The 20,102-nt window shown below is 36.4% G+C and overlaps 1 protein-coding gene across 1 annotated transcript in view; it reads right to left on the bottom strand.

Moving 5' to 3' along the window:
• LARP1B (La ribonucleoprotein 1B) overlaps nucleotides 1-20,102 on the bottom strand; it is a 147,476-nt gene that overhangs the window by 111,768 nt on the left and 15,606 nt on the right. The window contains 6 exon segments of the mRNA XM_081232330.1: nucleotides 1,670-1,844; nucleotides 7,043-7,187; nucleotides 10,990-11,155; nucleotides 11,394-11,537; nucleotides 16,078-16,215; nucleotides 18,540-18,714. Coding sequence (XP_081088456.1) covers nucleotides 1,670-1,844; nucleotides 7,043-7,187; nucleotides 10,990-11,155; nucleotides 11,394-11,537; nucleotides 16,078-16,215; nucleotides 18,540-18,714 — 943 coding nt within the window.

Genomic DNA, 20,102 nt, shown 5'->3' with positions numbered 1-20,102 from the left:
TTGGTTTGGCCAAAAAGTTCGTTCAGGCAATATGTATGTGCATGTAAATGAGTATATATTTAAAAAAAAACACAAAAATGTACAAACATTGTGATTTTATTCTTGTAATTTTATTAATAATGCATAAATGGTTAATGGACAGGCATCACCAACTTGACTGACCTATCTTAGCTACCCTGTGGAAAAAGTATTTTCTATTTAACAACTGACCTAATGCCTGTTCATAAGACGGTTAAAAATGTCATCTTGGACCCCAAGTTTACACATTAACTTAATCTAACTTACCATCAGACATTGTATTCTTTTTTTAAAAAAAACTAAAAAATGTCACTCGAAGTTCTTCAACTTTTAAAACACCTGCCCAAGTTGCTTGCTAGGTGTAGAGGCACAGAGGGCTGACAATCAAAGAAACACTAAATAAAAATATCTGTGAGACTGTCCATCAGTGCTTTATTGATGGGAGGTCTCTACACTGGTATATCAAAAATACATTCTGAAGAGTAAAAAAAAAAAAATACTCTCGTTCGTTTCTTAAGTTTCTTATCCCTTAGTGTCCACATTAATAAATCTTATAGTCCATGCGAAACACTATGACAACATGTGAATTATACAATGTACACTATACTGTAAAGAGCAAATCAAATAGCAAAGGACCTAACAATCTGAGAAATTCCACTCAAGCCTCTCTATTTCTGCTTCATTGATCTGGACACAAGTACATAAGTATGGAAGGAAAAGACAGAATCTTGCAATATTTCCAGAATGATAATTAACTTTCCCACCGTGAAAAAAAGTAGCACATGCAGCCCAGGCTAATTACAAACAAATGGGCAGCTCCTATAAAAACAACAGCAGTCCTCTGGTCTGTCTTTCATCATCATCACAAAGGTGTTTATCTCCATTGTAGTGTTGGCCCAACCTCCTCCACAGAAGTGGGAGTAGACATTCTTGCACAGAAGTCTGGTCTCTTTCATTTCTGCAGACGATTTGTTCCAATGTTTATAATGATATTTCAGTGAGTCACCTATTCCTCTGCATATTCCGATCAAATGACATCCAAGAGCATCAGTAGATCATCACCCTGACTGAAAAAAGTTTAAGCACACATATTTTTTCCCAAGAGGGAATCTCTTAAAAATGATCCAGGAAAAAATTCTTAACATTAAAGCAATTTTTGGAAATTCTAAATACCACCAATTCTTTAATATATAATTACAATAACTTCATAAGAGATCCCCAATTCTGATTTAGAATATAGGTCATCTTGTCATTTCAAGACAAAGTTGAAGCACATAAGAAAAAAATTAAAGGAAGGCTACCCCCACTCTTGAGTATAAGACTTTTAGACTATTCCAATCTTACAAGGGGAAAACTGGCAGAATACATCTATAATCATTTAGTAAAATTAAGAAGATAGGTAGAAACTCCACATGTGACAAAGTAGACAAATAAGTTAAGAATAAATAGAGCAGAGCTCCTCCCATAATTCTTAAATCTCTATTTAATTTATAACTTTCTAAGGGAAGCAATATGAATAGAATTTAAAGCATCATAAGTCACTGGGTTATCTTTAATTTTCTACTGAATCTATATAAACTTTAAAAAGGATAGGTAAATTGGACTAAATAGCCCACTGTTATGCTGTTTGCTCTAGAAGAAAAGCTGTTACCTGTATGTGAACCAAAGGCTTGGCCTGGTACAAACTCTGGGCAATCAATCAGTTGAGAGAAGTCTGTTTGTGGCACACTATGTGGAGAAGGGCCCGGAATTGGCCATTTTTCTGGTTCTATCTTTTTTCTCATTTTCTCGTCCACAATTTCCACTTCTGTGCTATCTTTCAGTGCCTATAAATAGGAATTTTGAGTTATTAAAGAACATTCATTCAAAAAATTTAATTGTACCTCCTATACTTCTAATAACCTAAACATTTTTTAAGTCTGAAATCAGCATAGGGTATTACAGTTAATGTAATATATTTCTCAGAATATCCATGAACAGAACAGATTTTAAAATAATTTGCCCCTGTAAAGTAACAAATATCCTGATTTAACATGTAGCAAATTATTCTAATTGTGAAAACCAAATTTTCAAGTAAGGAGTATTGCATCAACTTGAAGCAAACTACAATAATTTTTTATTGACAATTTTTTCCACTCCTATTTCCTTTAGTTTTCCCTTAATATCACCAAATAAAATTTAGGCATTATATTTAATTATTGTAATAAATACCACCATTACTGAATAATAAACACACACATGCAGAGATTCCTCATAATACCTTGTAAGTGTAAAGTAGGTTTCACAGATGAGGAAATTGAGGCTCAAAGAAATAAAGTAACTTGGTAAAGGTTATGGACTTAGTATGAGGCAATACCAGGACTCAAACCATTTATTATCTGTCCAACATGAAAACCCTCAGCCACTAGGATATGGTGGCTCTCAAAAAATAGCTTGCTGTAATTTAAGGATAAAATAAAACTAGAACAAAATTTCTTCCAAATAAAAATTACAGCCTTACTGATCTGAATCTTCCCTGAAATTCAAGGACACTCACACCTTCAGAAACTAGGAAAAATACAAATATAAAAACTCAACAGGGCTTCCCTGGTGGCGCAGTGGTTGAGAGTCCGCCTGCCGATGCAGGGAACACGGGTTCGTGCCCCGGTCTGGGAAGATACCACATGCCGCGGAGCGGCTGGGCCCGTGAGCCATGGCCACTGAGCCTGCGCGTCCGGAGCCTGTACTCCGCAACGGGAGAGGCCACAACAGTGAGAGGCCCGCGTACCGCAAAAAAAAAAAAAAAAAAACTCAACATACAAACTGTTAACTTATAAGGATTAAAACTCGCTATATTTTAGTTGGAGAACGCATTATATGTACTACTTTAAGTATCTTACATTTGTATGCCCTTAATATTAGTATCGTACTTACTTCTCAAGTAAGTATATTTTCTGTAACTGGACATTACTTTAAAATTAGTATTAAAATTATTTAGAAACAAACTCTTTTGATGGGAATCAGGATACTCACTGAAAAAGAAGAGAGTCTGAAATATGGAATGAAGGAAATAAGGAAGAATCTTACAGTAAAGGGTTTGAGTTGCTGATATGTGTAATTTTTTAATGTATTTTCCTAGTTTTGTCCACTGAATGTTCTAGAAGCAATGACACCCCAGTAGCAAAGCAGTATACCCAGCATCCAGATCTTGCAACAACATGGATGAATTTCAAAAACTACAAATGAAAGAGCCAGGAGACAGAAGAACTCTATTTACACAAATGTAAAGAAAAGACAAAATAAATCTCTGGTAACAGAATCAGAAAAGTGCTTTGGTTTGGTGGGGCAAAGGGTGAGGGGATGGGGGACTGACTGCAAAGGGCCACTAAGGAAGTTTTTAGAGTAATTAACTATATCTTGTTTGGAGCAGGCTTATACAATTTTCAAAACTCGAACTGAACACCTAATAGCCCTGCATTTTACATCATGTTATTTACACCTGAATTTTAAAAAGAAAAAGAAAAATTACCTTAAAACTTTGCTATGGGCTTAAGTTTTTCAAAATGTTTTGGAAAAAGACCACCAACGGTGTTCGCTGGTATGTGAAGCAAGTCAAACTCTGAACAGCAGTAGTTTTAATTGGTTCAATATCTTGTAAAAACGTTTAGCAGTATTTACAAAAGCTAAGCTCGTATGTGTATATATATATATATATATATATATATATATATGTTTGTATACACACACACACACACGCACATAACCTGTTACCCATCAATTTCACAGAAAAATAAGTGTATATGTCCATCCAAAAATATGTACAATAATAATGTTCACAACAGTCACATATTCAAGCTGTAAATAACCCAAATGTCTATTAAGAGGAACCTGAAAAGAGTTATATTCATACAATTGAATACTACTGCAAAATGAAAAATAAACAACTGCCACACACAACAACAACATGGATAAGCCTTACAGAAATAACAAGCAAAAGTCAGATATAAAAGATTTCAAATAACTTTGATTATGTAATGTTTAAAAAACAAGATGAAGGACCTCTCTGAAAAGCAACTACTTTGAAGAGAACAGTGATTCAGACTAGGCCGGAGTACAAGGGAGCTCCCTGGGATGTTGAAAATGTTCTATCTTAATCCATGTAGCAGTAACACAAGTATGTACATAGGGGAAAGTCATTCTTAATCTTATAACTTCTAATACACAATGTATAAGTTATGACTCAATTTAAAGAAAAATTTTCAGGAAAAAATTCAAAGTTTTTTATATATAGCTATTGAATGATCTTCCAATATGCTGTTTTTATAAAAGGAAGGGGTATAACAGTATATGTAGTAAAACATGAACTATCTCAGGAAGAATACACAAAAAAGAAGTAACACTACTTGCCATACCAAGGAGGGTTTAACTAGTTCACTGTTGGTGAAAGATGAGAAGGAAATTTTTCACTATATACCCTTTGAATCTTGAATCACAGGGAATTAATTCCCTACTGAAAAGAAAGAAACAAAAAAAACTCAAGAAGAAAATAAAGAAAACAGAAAGGGGGAAAGTTGTGACTCAGGCCTTAAAAGACTCATACAAAAACTTAAAAGGCTCACAGCATACACAAATTAAGGAAAAGATCTAGACAGAGTTAGACGTATTTTTACTAAAACCAAATCTTGGTTATATTGAACTACTAAACAATGAGCTACAGTATACAGTCAAGATTTCTGGGTGTCTGAGGGTTTTTTTCCTATTATTTTCTATTATTTCTATTATATTGTACTATAACTATGTTAAGTGATAACGCTGCAATAGCCATCATATTACAATATACATATGTATCAAAGTAAAAAAAAACAGAAAGAAAGAAAAAGAGTGCAGTAAGGTGAAAAACAAATGGGAGAGGAGGAAACAGATTCAGTAAGTTTAGCTGTGTAGACACACTCGACCAGAGCAGATATGGGTGTTAGCTAAAATATATTTTGCTTCTTTTGATAGTTTTTTCAAGACAGTTAAGACATAAGCATATTCAAATACATATAGGAAAAAGCTGGTAGAAATGAAATGAAGATAAAAGGAGTAATCAACAGAAGGATATCCTTGAAGACTAACAGTAACAGCAAATTCTTATTTAGAGTTTACTGTGTACGCCAGACACTGCCATTACACATTTCATACTCATAACAACCCTATGAAGTATGTATTGTAACAATTTCCACTTTACAGAAGTCTCAGGACACTGCCTGAAGTCACAGACCTAGGAGGATATGTATGCAGGTTCTAAAGTCCATGCTCTAAATCGGTATGTTTATACTGCAAAGCCTAATGAAGCCTTACCTTCTTAAGGGAAAAAAAGACATCTTTCCCACTGTAATAAGTGGTAGGTACATAATGAATGTTAAGTGAATTCAGACCTATGCTATTCTAAATCACTATGCTTATGTGTTTCTATGTTTCACAGTAGTAGTATTTCTTACTGTAAATCAGTCACTGTGGGGACTTCGCTGGTGGCACAGTGGTTAAGAGTCCACCTGCCAGAGCAGGGGACGTGGGTTTGAGCCCTGGTCTGGGAAGATCCCGCGTGCCGCGGAGCAACTAAGCCTGTGCACCACAATTACTAAGTCTGCGCTCTAGAGTCTGTGTGTCACAGCTACCAAAGCCCCTGTACCTAGAGCCCATTCTCCACAACTAGAGAAGCCACTGCAATGAGAAGCCCACACACCACAACGAAGAGTAGCTCCTGCTCACCGCAACTAGAGGAAGCCCGTGCACAGCAGCGAAGACCCAACGCAGCCTATATAAATAAACTCTACAAAAAAAAATCAGTCATTATGTATTAATAATGCTAACCATAATGGTAATGCAAAAGTTTTTTTTTTTTTTTTTAAATATCCTTTCCCGGGCTTCCCTGGTGGCACAGTGGTTAAGAATCCACCTGCCAATGCAGGGGACACAGGTTCAAGCCCTGGTCCGGGAAGATTCCACGTGCCACGGAGCAACTAAGCCCGTGCACCACAACTACTCAGCCTGTGCTCTAGAGCCTGTGAGCCACAACTACTGAGCCCGTGTGCTACAACTACTGAAGCCCACATGCCTAGAGCCTGTGCTCCACAACAAGAGAAGCCACTACAATGGGAAGCCCACGTACGCAACGAAGAGTAGCCCCTGCTCGCCACAACTAGAGAAAGCCCGCGCACAGCAACAAAGACCCAGTGCAGCCAAAAATAAATAAATAAAATAAATTTATTAAAAACAAAAAAAAAGAACACAACTAGAAAGACTATTTTAAATTAGCCCTCTTTATACAGGAAATATTCTCAAAATTTAAATTTAATTTAATTTAAATTTTAATTTAATAATTTAATACATGCTATTTTACAGCAACCTGAAGACTAAAAGGACCAAGAACACCCTTGAGTGTTCAAGTTTGTGTTGGGGTTCAACCCATCTAAGAAGGATCAGGTTAAAAATAGGTGGAAACATCATTAAGTAATCCTTTAAGGGGTCAGACATTTATTTGGGTTTTATAAAATGGCAAAAAAGCCTTGAGATACAGTCTAAGCCTTAGGTAACTACAGATTGTTTTTGCTTTTTCCTTAAAATTGTTTAATAGACTTTACTTTTATTTATTTATTTATTTTTTTAAACTCTTTTTTTTTAGATGTTGGGGGTAGGAGTTTATTAATTAATTAATTTATTTTTGCCGGGTTGGGTCTGAGTTTCTGTGCGAGGGCTTTCTCTAGTTGTGGCAAGCAGGGGCCACTCTTCATCGCGGTGCGCGGGCCTCTCACTGTCGCAGCCTCTCTTGTTGCGGAGCACAGGCTCCAGACGCGCAGGCTCAGTAGTTGTGGCTCACGGGCCTAGTTGCTCCGTGGCATGTGGGATCCTCCCAAACCAGGGCTTGAACCTGTGTCCCCTGCATTAGCAGGCAGATTCTCAACCACTGCGCCACCAGGGAAGCCCTAGACTTTATTTTTTAAAGCAGTTTTAGGTTCACAGCATAACTAAAGTACAGACTGTTTTGTGTATGAAAAATTACCTCTAAAATGAGATTAAGGTTTGTAGTGAGAGCCTGAACACGGTGGAAACTAGCAATCAGGGAAATAGGCAAGAAACCTTGCTCATCCATCTTTCTCCTAAGAAAGAAGTCCCGTTCCAAGTTTTCTATACTGAAGTAATATTCACTGAAAAAAGAAATAAAGAAGTAAATATAAATTTCATCAATTTATTCAACGGAATATTAAAATGTCTATGGCTTATAATATCAATTGTTATAAAACTATTTTGATTTATTAATAACATTATATACATTTAACATAACATACACAGGGTAAATATAATAACAACAAAACCCTATTGTTAGTAATTTCTCTTACACAGGTAGAAAGAAATTTAGAATACTATCTTCCCAAAAACGTACTTCTTTGTTAGATCAGCTTTACCCAGGTAAAAACAATTAACCATACTTTAAAACATTTCAATAATTAACTTTTTAATGAGTCAATTAAGTGAAAAATTTCATTTCAAAGCTACTTGAACTTGCTTCATTTAAACACTAAATAACAAAGTTAAACACATCAACAGACTGCCTTCCAACTTTTTCCCATCACTGAAAATAATGGTATGTTGGAAGTATTCTTTGTCAAGTTTACAGAGTAGATTAGTTTGTTTTCTAAATTGGCAGGGTACTGACATTGTTTAATACTTCTGAACCCTAGCATTCAGCACAATGCTTAGTAAAAACTGAGTGAATATGTGGGCACAGATGCACACAATTTTATATTTGAATGGTTCACTATCTCCCCCCTTCGAGAGGCAGAACTATAAAAGACGTTAAAAGTGAACGGAATACAGTTAAACAAAGAATATCTGCAACACCATGAGGTATATACATGGGCAAAAAAAAATACAGAAGCAACTTATACACCTTAATCTTCTCTCTAGGAGAGTATAGAGAGAAGTGTAAATGAACAAACTGTATCATCAACAACTACAAGTTCCACCAAGATATAAAGATAATATGAAGAATACATATAATAATGGCATTTGAGAAACACATGTTTAAATTACAGCCTGCATATAAAAAAAACGAGAACAAGATTCTAGAAAAACAGAAGAGGATAAATAGGGGGAAATGTAGAAAAGAATAATACAAAAGAAATACATGACATCAAATGATATGGCTTACAGTTTAAAAATCCTATACTGTTTCCAAATCACAGAGCAAGTTTTCAAAGAAGGGTGGCAAATGATAAGAAAGCACACCAGCTCATATATTTGGGAGTAAGATTGGGTAACTCAAGATACCCTTGAATTATTTAGGTCAAATTCTAACTTTGAAGAAATAATCACTTACAACTGAAAACTGGCTTTGAGCTACCTTTCATTGGGTGGGAAAAATGTCTTATTTTAGAAATGTAAATATCCAAGTTACTTCTTTATACTCTGATATTTATCCAACTATCAAAGTGCAAAGCTCCCTTAGATCAGTGAAATACAACTGACATCGCAGTAACACTAGTAAATCATTTACTCTTCTTAAACGCTAAAGAAAATAATTGAAGTCTTGAAGAAATTAACATTCTGATTTTTGTTATGCCTCAAAAGCCCTTTTCACAGTGCCTGGCATGTGGTGGGCACATAATACATCTGTTCTGCTTTCTGTTACACTTCAAAAGCCCTTTCACAGTGGCTAAAATGCAGTAGGCACATAATACATACGCATAAATTCAAAATTTTCAGACATTAAGACATCTGATTCAAACACAAGTTAAAAGTATTCTTAGACAAAAACTTCTCTGAATAATTAGTAAGATGTCTTTTTAATCTAGTACTCTGTGAGAAACACAGTATCTAAATAAATTCATAAATCACTATTACCTATAGTATACACTTTTTAAAACTTCTAATGGGCTGCAAACATACTTATGTCTAAATCTGAATGCCAAGAGACTGCCCCAGTTAAAAATAATCAAGATCTTCCATTTTTAATGTCCTGACATCAAAAATGTCAAATTATTAACATACATTTTCAGTTAAAATGATTTTAAGAACCATCCATAATACAGTTAAGCCTCCTACTTCAAAATATTTAGCATGATATTCCTGAAGTACAAGAAGTTTTTCAGTAACTTCTCAAAGAGGAAAATCGAAACCCTAATGAATAAGCCTATCTATGTTTGAGAAACCTTAAAGACAAAAAGTCAAAAGCATGACTCCTCAAATCCAGATGTCCACTAATCAGAGAACAGTTAACAGTGAAAAGCCATTCTAAACCTGGTGCTCTAGTATCTGCCAAAAACTCTGCTGCTAAATAATAACAAAAAAAGGAGTCATGCCAATGCCATGTCTGATACTTTGTTCAGTGTCCTAGGGCACATTATCATGTCCTACCTTAGAAGCTCTGGATTCTACACTGCATGATCAGAAATTCTGTCAACACTAAGTAGCTATGCTCCTCCCTCACTTGTATGAGCACATTGGAGGCCGATTATCCTGACATGGAGTTGCATGTCCACTGTCAGGTCTCAGAAGGGACCTGGCAGCAAGAGTTACAAAGGAAGACAGGAATAGTGTTTTGAAGTTGATAGCCACATGCCAGGCACTTTCTGCCCATAAAAAGGCCCTTTTCTTCAGTGTTTCCGTCAACTGTAACAAAAGAAGCAAGAATAAAATAAACAAGTTGGCTTCATATTGTAAGCCAATCAAATCCACCATGAAGGCATCCCAGGAAGATGCCTGGCTGATGCTGATGAAGATATTATTTTCTATTAATGGATTAGGGTCCATTTTATTTTTAAAATAAAGGTGGATGTTTTAAAAGTGCTTATGGGGCTTCCCTGGTGGTACAGTGGTTAAGAATCTGCCTGCCAATGCAGGGGACACAGGTTCGAGCCCTGGTCAGGGAAGATCCCACATGCTGCGGAGCAACTAAGCCCGTGCGCCACAACTACTGAAGCCTGTGCTCTAAAGCCCACGAGCCACAACTACTGAGCCCGCGTGCCGCAACTACTGAAGCTCGCGCGTCTAGAGCCTGTGCTCCACAACAAGAGAAGCCACCGCAATGAGAAGCCCGCGCACCGCAACAAAGATTAGCCCCCGCTCACCACAACAAGAGAAAGCTTGGGTGCAGCAATGAAGACCCAACAAAGCCAAAAAACTAAAAACTAAATAAATAAATAAATAAAAATGCTTATGCCTTTTCAAAAATAGCCTTTTTCCTTCCCTTTATAAGGATAAAAAAAGGTTCAAATTTCAGTAAATTAGTTAGGCACATCACTTGGAAACACTTTTCTCACCACTATATAAACACACTATATAAATATGCAAAACATCCTACACAATACTAACAGGCAGAGGGGTTATTTTTTGCTTAAAGATAATACAACAAACTAATATTCTCCTAAACTTCAAGTTCAATATTCAGAAAGCAACTATTACAAGAACTAAAATAAAAAGTCTAAAACTAAAAAAAATTAGGTAGTCTCCTTTGAATATGTGTCACAAAGAAAGAGAACTTAAAAGTTAAAAAACAAACTTACGATTCTGAAACCAATTGTTATAAAAGTCAGATGATATCACCATTTTTTGCCATTTATGTTCATTTGCAAATTTTAATATAAACATTTATTTGCAAATAAGCTAAATTTCACTTGTTCAATTTCAAACATATGAAGTAGTTTTATATTCTTATATTTAATCATTCATATTATGCCGTGACATTTTAACTAATATCCTTTAAGCAGAGAAGTACCTCAAGAGAGAAAGGAGTCTTATATAAATAATAACATGAACCAAAAATAAATTTTTAAAAATACTTTATACATGCTCTACTAACATTTCCTAGAAACAAAATATAAAATACTATTAAAATGTTCTAATTTTACTAATAAACAGCTCAGAAAATGTGTTATATTATCAGTGATGTTAAAGTTTGATATTGCAATGGATTTTCCTGCCCCATCTCTTTATGTCTGATTGACTTACATTTGGCGTTTAATATACTCTTTAAGCAATGCTTCTTCCACAGGATACACCTGTACGCCTGTACCATCATCATAGTAATACATCATACTGGTATTAAGTTCTGTTTGAAATGGTTGACCAGTCCTTTCACCATGTTCTTGATAACCATATGAATAATCAAAGTTCACTTGATGTAATAAAGAAAAAGAAAAATGATCACAGATTGGAAAAAAAAAGAAATAGTTACTATAAAGAAAAATCCAAAGTGAAGTATCTCAAGGGGTAACAAACAAATATAAAACCATCTTTATTATCAGACATGTAAAATCAGTTAAAACAGTATGTGGGATAGTGGGAAAAACAGACAACTTGCACACTTTTTTCAGTGTTTATCTAATTTAACAAAACAAAAAATCAAGTCTCACATCGAGGATTTCCTCTGCCTCGTCCTCTTCCCCGTCCTCGGCCTCTTCCTCGGCCTCTAAAAGTACCTCGGATATTACCACACTCACTTCTCACATTGGAAACTTCATCTTGATCATCTCTCTTTTCTCTTTCACGCCTCCAACCTTTTTTAAAATAAAAATATTTTTATACATTCCAATTTGCAACTACGAAAACATGATTATCTTTATGAAAATGTGGTAACCACCCCTTCCCACTTTGTAACTAGTTATTAGTAACCAGTCATTCTTCAGAAAGATACAAACTTGGGCTTCCCTGGTGGTGCAGTGGTTGAGAGTCTGCCTGCTGATGCAGGGGACGCGGGTTCGTGCCCTGGTCTGGGAAGATCCCTCATGCCGCGGAGCGGCTAGGCCCGTGAGCCATGGCCACTGAGCCTGCACGTCCGGAGCCTGTGCTCCGCAACGGGAGAGGCCACAACAGTGAGAGGCCCGCGTACCGAAAAAAAAAAAAAAAAAAAAGACAGATACAAACTTAAGAGATTCCATAGGAATTTGTCAAAATGCCTCTGGCATAAAAGACATCTTATGTATTGACATATAAAGAAGATATTCTGATAAGTAAAGTAACATACTAAAAAAAAGATAACGAGATCGTTTGCTAAAACTGTACTGTTAAAAATTTAACAAATTCCAAGACAACTGAGTTTTGTACTATATAAAACTCCTAAAAAGAAAAACTTATTTTCACAATAATACTTATTTTCACAAATAGGAATTTTTTTAAGGAAAGGGTGTTTCTATTTAAGTAAAAGACATTTCTTTTAAAGAAAAAAGGAAATGAAAACTGGGAGAAGATATCTGCAGAGCAATATAGCAATTATATCCAGAATACATGTAGAACTCATACAAATGTCTCTTATGCCCACATGCATCCTCTCTCTCTCTCTGTCACACACACACACACACACACACACACACACACACACACACACACACACACACCCTCTGCAACCAAATAGGAAAAAGTCATTAAAAGACTGGCAGGGCAAGCAAGGAAATGCAAATAGACAATTTAAAAAACGGTGCTCAGCCTCAGTGGCCTTGAGAAATGCAAATTAAGACAATGAAAGAGTATTTTTTTATCTGTCCCAGTCTGAAAAACATTTTAAGGTCCCATAATATCAATATTTTTTGGTTTTATTTTTCTGTTTTGTTTTTTCTTTTTTGGCTGTACTTTGTAGCATGAGGCATCCTAGTTCCCCTACCAAGGATCGAGATCAAACCTGTACCCTCTGCAGTCCTGCAGTGGAAACAGAGTCCCAACCACTGGACCACCAGGGAATTCCCAATAGCAAATGTTGACCAAGACAGAACTTTTATATAATGCTGGAGTAAAAACAAGTACATTTCAATTTTGAAAAACAATTGGAAACAATCAAATAAGTAAAGGTATGTATACCCCAGAGACCAGGGTTTTCAGCCATGGCATAACTGACGTTTTGAGCCAGATAACTCTTTAGTGTGGAGGCTGTCCTGGGTACTGTAGGATGTTTAGCATTATCCTTGGTCTCTACTCACTAGATACCACTAGCAAGTTTTAGAATTTTAAAGTCATATTTTGTGGACAATTGAGTAAATATAACCATTGACTAGATTTTAGATGATATAATGAATTAGCGTTGATTTTCTTAGATGCTGCATTTTCTTGGGACATCAGTGCTGAAGTGTCACGATATCTGCAAAGTACTTTCAAATGATTCAGCAGATGGATGAATTAAAGATAGCAGAGTTACTAAATCTGGACGTTGATTAGACAGGGACTCACTGTACAATGCTTTCACAGGACAATATGCCTTAAAAATTATCAGACTTAAAAGATTTCAGTAGAAAACTATAAAAGCAAATGCTCAGGGAATTCCCTGGAGGTCCAGTGGTTAGGACTCAACACTTTCACTGCCGAGGGCATGGGTTCAATCCCTGCTCAGGGAACTAAGATCCCACAAGCTGCATGGGGTGGCCAAAAAAAACCCAAACAAACAAAAAACACAAATGCTCAGCCAACTGCTTCCTCATATCCTCCTGTCCTCTTCTTTCTGAAACTTGAACAAACCCTGCTGAAATAATGTATCTGGGCAATGATTTTTTTTTTAATTAATTAATTTTATATACTTATTTTTGGCTATGTTGGGTCTTTGTTGCTGTGCGTGGGCTTTCTCTAGTTGTGGTGAGCAGGGGCTACTCTTCGTTGCAGTGTGCAGGCTTCTCATTGTCGTGGCTTCTCTTGTTGCGGAGCACGGGCTCTAGGCATGCGGGCTTCAGTTGCAGCACGTGGGCTCAGGAGTTGTGGCTCACGGGCTCTAGAGCACAGGCTCAGTAGTTGTGGTGCACGGGCTTAGCTGCTCCACGGCATGTGGGATCTTCCCGGACCAGGGCTCGAACCCATGTCCCCTGCATTGATAGGCGGATTCTTAACCACTGAGCCACCAGGGAAGTCCCTGATGGGACACTTTATGATGGATGGATAAGGCTAACAACACCTGAACCAACTCAACCGCAACATAATCTGAAAGTAAGACACCCAGACATTTTATTCCTACTGCTGTGACACAAACACAGTATGAAATATTCCTACCAAAACAAAAACAAAAATAATCTGGATCCTCACCAAACCTCTAGTTATTATTACCAGTTACACTTAGAAAAGACAAAGGAACATGTTAAGGAGTATCACGATAAAGCATTTAGCCAAATCCAAAATATGGGAAATTCCACAAGACATATGACCTAACATATAGCAAAGGAAAGAAACATTGGTGGGACTTCCCTGGTGGTACAGTGGTTAAGAATCTATCTGCCAATTCAGGGGACACAGGTTCGAGCCCTGGTCTGGGAAGATCCCACATGCCACGGAGCAACTAAGCCCATGAGCCACAACTACTGAGTCTGCGCTATACAGCCGACAAGCCACAACTACTGAGTCCACAGACCACAACTACTGAAGCTGGCACGCCTAGAGCCCATGCTCTGCAACAAAGTGAAGCCACCGCCATGAGAAGCCCGCGGACCAAAACAAAGAGTAGCCCCCATATCCGCAACTAAAGAAAGCCTGCGAACAGAAACTAAGACCCAACACAGCCAAAAATAAAATAAATAAATTTAAAAAAAAAAGAAACATTTGGCAATTTCTTATTACGTTAAATATACATTTACCGGGGACTTCCTTGGCAGTCCAGTGGTTACAACTCCACGCTTTCACTGCAGGGGGCATGGGTTCAATCCTTAGTCGGGGAACTAAGATCCCGCATGCTGCATGGCACAGCAAAAAAATATACACACACACACACCATACCACCTAGCAATCCACTCCTAGATGTTTACCCGAGAATCTAAGATATATGCCCACACAAAGGTTCGTACACAAATGTTCATGGCGGCATTACTCATAACAGGCAAAAACTGGTAACAAGCCAAATATCCACCAACATGAATGGAGAAAGGAGAATATCCATTCAATAGAAAACTATTATGCAATAAAAAGGTAGAAACTACTGATATATGGAACAATACTGATGAATGTGAAAATCATTATGCTGAGCAAAAGAACACAAGAGGATATAATTTATATTTCACAGTTCAATTTATATGAAATTCTGAAAAGATAAATCAAATCTGATAGAAAGTAGACTCGTGGTTAGGGGACTTGACAGTAATTTCAGTGTACTTTAATATATATACTTATTAACTCAGTAAAGTTGACTTTTTTTAAAGAAGGATCCAGAAACCACCCAGAAGAGGCTCCCACTAGCCAACTCTGGGACAATTTGAGCATCAGATTAAACAATCATGATAACAATTCAACCACTGAAAACGTAAGAAGCCTTTAGTCCACACTGATAATAGGAAGTTGTTCTTTACACTGGAATGCCAGCTAATAAATATAGAAAGAATGAGGCAGTAAGACAAATACCAGTATAGTGAAATTCTGAAGATTACCTATTCAGCATTTGCAACCATCATGGTAATAATCAGGCAAGAATAAAAATCACCAATGGAAACTGAAGCTCATATGAAAAGTCTGATGAAAAAATGGGTATTCCCACAGTCTCAAAGTCTCTCTCCACAAATTACATGTTAATTACCAAGGGAAAAAGGGTATCTTTACAATAAAGAAACCTGGAGTACCTCATCTTAACCAAGTGCTCAAAGTTAATATCACCAATAATAAGATAAACCAATACCACATGTATTTTCAAGTTATACACTACAAAGAAAATCATTTAACTTTTGCAGTATTCCTGCCAAAAATTTATAACCCAAATCCAATCATGAGGAAACATGAGAAAACCCAAAGGTATAAGTATAGCTACCACATTACTGTCCTATAGCCTTCAGAAAAAAATCAACGTCATGAAAGACAAAAGCAGAAGAATTATTCCAGACTAACAGAGACAACTAAAAGCAATGTGTGATCACAGATGAGATCCCGGAAAAGAGGAGAAAAAAACTGTAAAGGGCATTATTGAGAAATTCTGCCTGTGGATAGTCACAGTGTATTACTGATCTTATGATACATACTCTGAAGGTATTTAGGGTTAAAGGGGCACAATGTCTGCAACTTACTCTCAAATAGTTTATACTATACATGGTTACTAAAATAGTAAGATTAAGACTAGATTAGTCATTTTTCTCTTAGAATGTTACTTACTTCGTGTGTCATTTCTCCTATTATGTGATGTTTTATTTGCTTCAGGTTGACATCTTGAGCTATTCCGGGATCCTGGTCTTTCTTGACTGTCTGGTCTTACATCATCTAAGTGGAGTGGTACCCACTTGTGCTTATTAGCTTGAAAAAAACAAAATAAAACCATTAATGACAATGCACAATTTTCATTAAAGCTTTGCAATTGTGAAAGAACTCTAAATTTTTTTTTTTTTTTTTTTTTTTTTTGTGGTACGCGGGCCTCTCACTGTTGTGGCCTCTCCCATTGCGGAGCACAGGCTCCGGACGCACAGGCTCAGTGGCCATGGCTCATGGGCCCAGCCGCTCCGTGGCATGTGGGATCTTCCCAGACCGGGGCACGAACCCATGTCCCCTGCATCAGCAGGCGGACTCTCAACCACTGTGCCACCAGGGAAGCCCAGGACTCTAAATTTTAATTAAATAAATGAAAGACTTAATTTGTCCTTAAAGGTATTAGTTGTAGAGTACCAAAATGATTTTCTTCTGCTCCCTCAGCTCTTTAATAAACTTGTTTGGGCAAATAATAAGTTTCTAAAACTCAAGTGAAAAGCCAGTGATAGAGTATCATTGGAATTCTTTTGCTTTTAAGTGAAATGCACACTCTTCTGCTTAATTCTGACAAATGAGCCATAAAAAATATTAAGTGTACACACTACTTCCATCTAATACTTGATACTTAGGCTTCAGAACAGGGTATACCTGATAACTGTTTGACCAGTGATTCAAAACACTTTTAGTTTCAAATCACTGCCTCAAATATTAATTTATCCAGCATCACTACTAATGAAAGAGCTTTTTAAAAATTAAGTATAAAATCTGTCTAACTGCATTTGATAAACCTTTGTATAGCTACTACACATTTTCCTAACTTAAGAGATACAAGCAATTTAAAGCTTCTTGTTGACTAAATGATAGTGTAATTAATTGTTATATTTAGTATAGTGAAATTCTGAAGGTTACCTCTTCATGAATTCCATAGTTAAGGTTTCAAAATGTTCAGTCTTCTGCCCACTATATATGTCAACTAAAACAAAAAGACTCATGGGCAAAGGAAAAACTATCAAAGTAATTAAGGGAATATTAGTGTACTAATTTCCTACTAATACTGCAAACTACAGACAGATAAGGAAAAGAGAATAATAAAGAATCTAAAAACTCCTTAAAGTCTATACTGTAAATTCTATCAATGAGATTCTTTGGGCATAAATAAGCACTTAAAGATAAACATGTGTGCTCTAAGGAGAGTCAATACATGACCCAATTATATAAAATTACTTTAACTAAAACACCCACATTTTAGTGTTGGCTAATCAGTTTTAATTGAAGCAACTAACAAGGAAGACAAATTTTAGAGCAGGATAGGTCTTGTTACCTGTATGACTTCTAGACAGTCAAAAAGACTACTTATGTATCAAAGGAGCATGAAAAAGGTTAAGTGATTAAGCATTCAAGAAATGGGGAAATTTTTTGTAACAACCACATGGTTGTCCTACTGCCACCACTTCTGAGCAATTACCCTTGGCATACTATATGGAGTGAGCCTCATGATTACCCTGCAGCTAAGGATAACAGTCACCAAAAAACAAAAATTCAAGTAAGTGCTCAGTATACAGTAGGCTGTTAGTTCCATTATTAAAGAAGTTGGCTGGCAACTACTTCATCATGAAATGTCCCCTCCCATGCCCCATCACCTCCAAGAATTAAAATGCTTCAATGGCTTCCCACAGCACTTAAAATGCCAATTCCAAGTTACCAAAGCCCTGAATAACATGGACCTTTCCTACGTCTCCAATAGCAACCCCGGCCCTCTCCCCAGAGTTTACTTTGCCTCAGCTACTGACCTTTGGACAGTTTAAAGAACTTTTCTGCCTAAAAACCCCTGAAGACACTTTTATTGAGACTCAGAACACTGAATGAGAATATGCTTTTACCAGTTAAATCATAATCTGTCCCTAGACACATGAGAAGTTCCTAAAAGAATATGGAAAAGGATGTAAAGACAATATTTTTTTCCTTCAAAGCGTAATGGGGGAATGCAATGAGGAAAAAGAGTTGACCAAGATTGTTCTCAATTTTGTCTCAGAAAAATATTTTCTCAAAATTTCCTGAAAAAAAGGGAGCCGTTCCAATGCAGATTTAAAAAACAATAGTTATCATACAACTTTCCAAGAATATATCTACACCCACCTCTATAGGTGGAATTTAAATCCATTCTTACATAAAATACAAGTCAAACGTAGAGAGGAAAGTCTCATAGTTCAGAAATGCTACAAAAGCAAAATCAGTTACCACTGTAGATGGTATCCTGAAGAAATCCAAACTACTAACTGGTGACTACCAGGAATCAACTGATTAAATACAATTCTTCATTACTACAACTCTCTTCAAAAACTTAAAAATCAAAATGAAGATATAAACAAACTAACCTTTCTTTCGTTGATTACTTGACTGAGTCTCATCCTCACTGACATTTTCACCAGGACCATCTAATTTTGTTTCCCGGCTTTCTTTGCTTTCACTGTTACTTGTCTTTTCAACCTTGTCTTCTCTTTCTTTTCTGTTTTGTGGCTTCTTATTTCCTAGGCTGATGACACTCTGACACTGCAAAAAGGTTTTCTGAATGAAATAATTTTCATGAACATTTTCACCAACATATCCAAAAATCTGTGGTAACACCTTACCTAAATATCGCAAAAAGAATGACAACTTTTATCAAAAATAAAAAACGACTTTACAAAAGACACTGTTAAAAGTCATTTGAAAAACTGGAAGAAAATATTTGCTAAGTATTTGATAAAAGGACTTGTATCTAAAATATATAATGAACTCTATAATGCAGTAACAAGAAAACAATTGAAATGTGGGCTAGAGTTGAACAGACACTTCATCAAAAAGATATACTGATGACAAATGTACATGAAAATGTGCTTGACATCATTAGAAAAATGCAAATTAAAAACTATAGTGTGATACCACTATACACCTACTAGACTGACTAAAATTAAAAGGCTGACCACACTGAGTATTAGTGAGGCTACAGAATAACTAGAATTCTCATACACTGCTGGTGGAATAAAAAGTTTGGTAGTTTTAAAAGTTAAATAAATAGCTACCATAAAATCCAACCATTCTACTCCCAAGAAAAACAAAAGCATTATTCCATGCAAATTTTTGTACACAAATGTTTATATAGCAGCTTTATTTATTTTTTTTATATAAATTTATTTATTTTTGACTGCGTTGTATCTTCGTTGCTTCACGCGGGCTTTCTCTAGTTGTGGCGAGCAGGGGCTACTCTTTGTTGTGGCGCGCAGGTTTCTCATTGCGGTGGCTTCTCTTGCTGTGGAGCATGGGCTCTAGGCGTGCGGGCTTCAGTAGTTGTGGCACGCGGGCTCTAGAGCGCAGGCTCAGTTGTTGTGGCGCACGGGCTTAGTTGCTCCACAGCATGTGGGATCTTCCCGGACCAGGGCTCGAGCCCTTGTCCCCTGCGTTGGCAGGCGGATTCTTTAACCACTGTGCCACCAGGGAAGTCCTGATATAGCAGCTTTATTCTTAATAGCCAAAAACTGGAATCAACACAAATGTCCACCAATAGGTGACTGGACAGCGTTATATCCATACAGTGGAGTACTACCCAGAAAATAAGAAGGAATGAACTACTAATACGTATAACATAAATAAATCTCAAAATAATTAAGCTAAATGAAAGCCAGAAAAAAAAAGAATGCATCCTGTATGACTCCACTTACATAAAATTGTAGAAAATGCATTGTAAATCAACTATATTCCAATTAAAAAAAACTGTAGAAAATGCAAATTAACTAAGTGACAGAAAGCTTATCAGTGGTTGTCTGGGATGATGGGGTGAGGGGGTGGAATGTGACAGGAAGAATTACAAATTAAGTTCATTATCTTGTTTGTGGCAAAGGTTTCATAGGTCAAAGTATATCAAACTGTACACTTTATATATGTGCAGTTTATTATGTCAT

This window comes from Mesoplodon bidens (genome assembly GCF_964165515.1).
Source record: "Mesoplodon bidens genome assembly, chromosome: 1".
NCBI classification, from domain to species: Eukaryota; Metazoa; Chordata; class Mammalia; order Artiodactyla; family Ziphiidae; genus Mesoplodon; species Mesoplodon bidens.
This window is presented reverse-complemented; position numbering and strand designations above follow the sequence as displayed.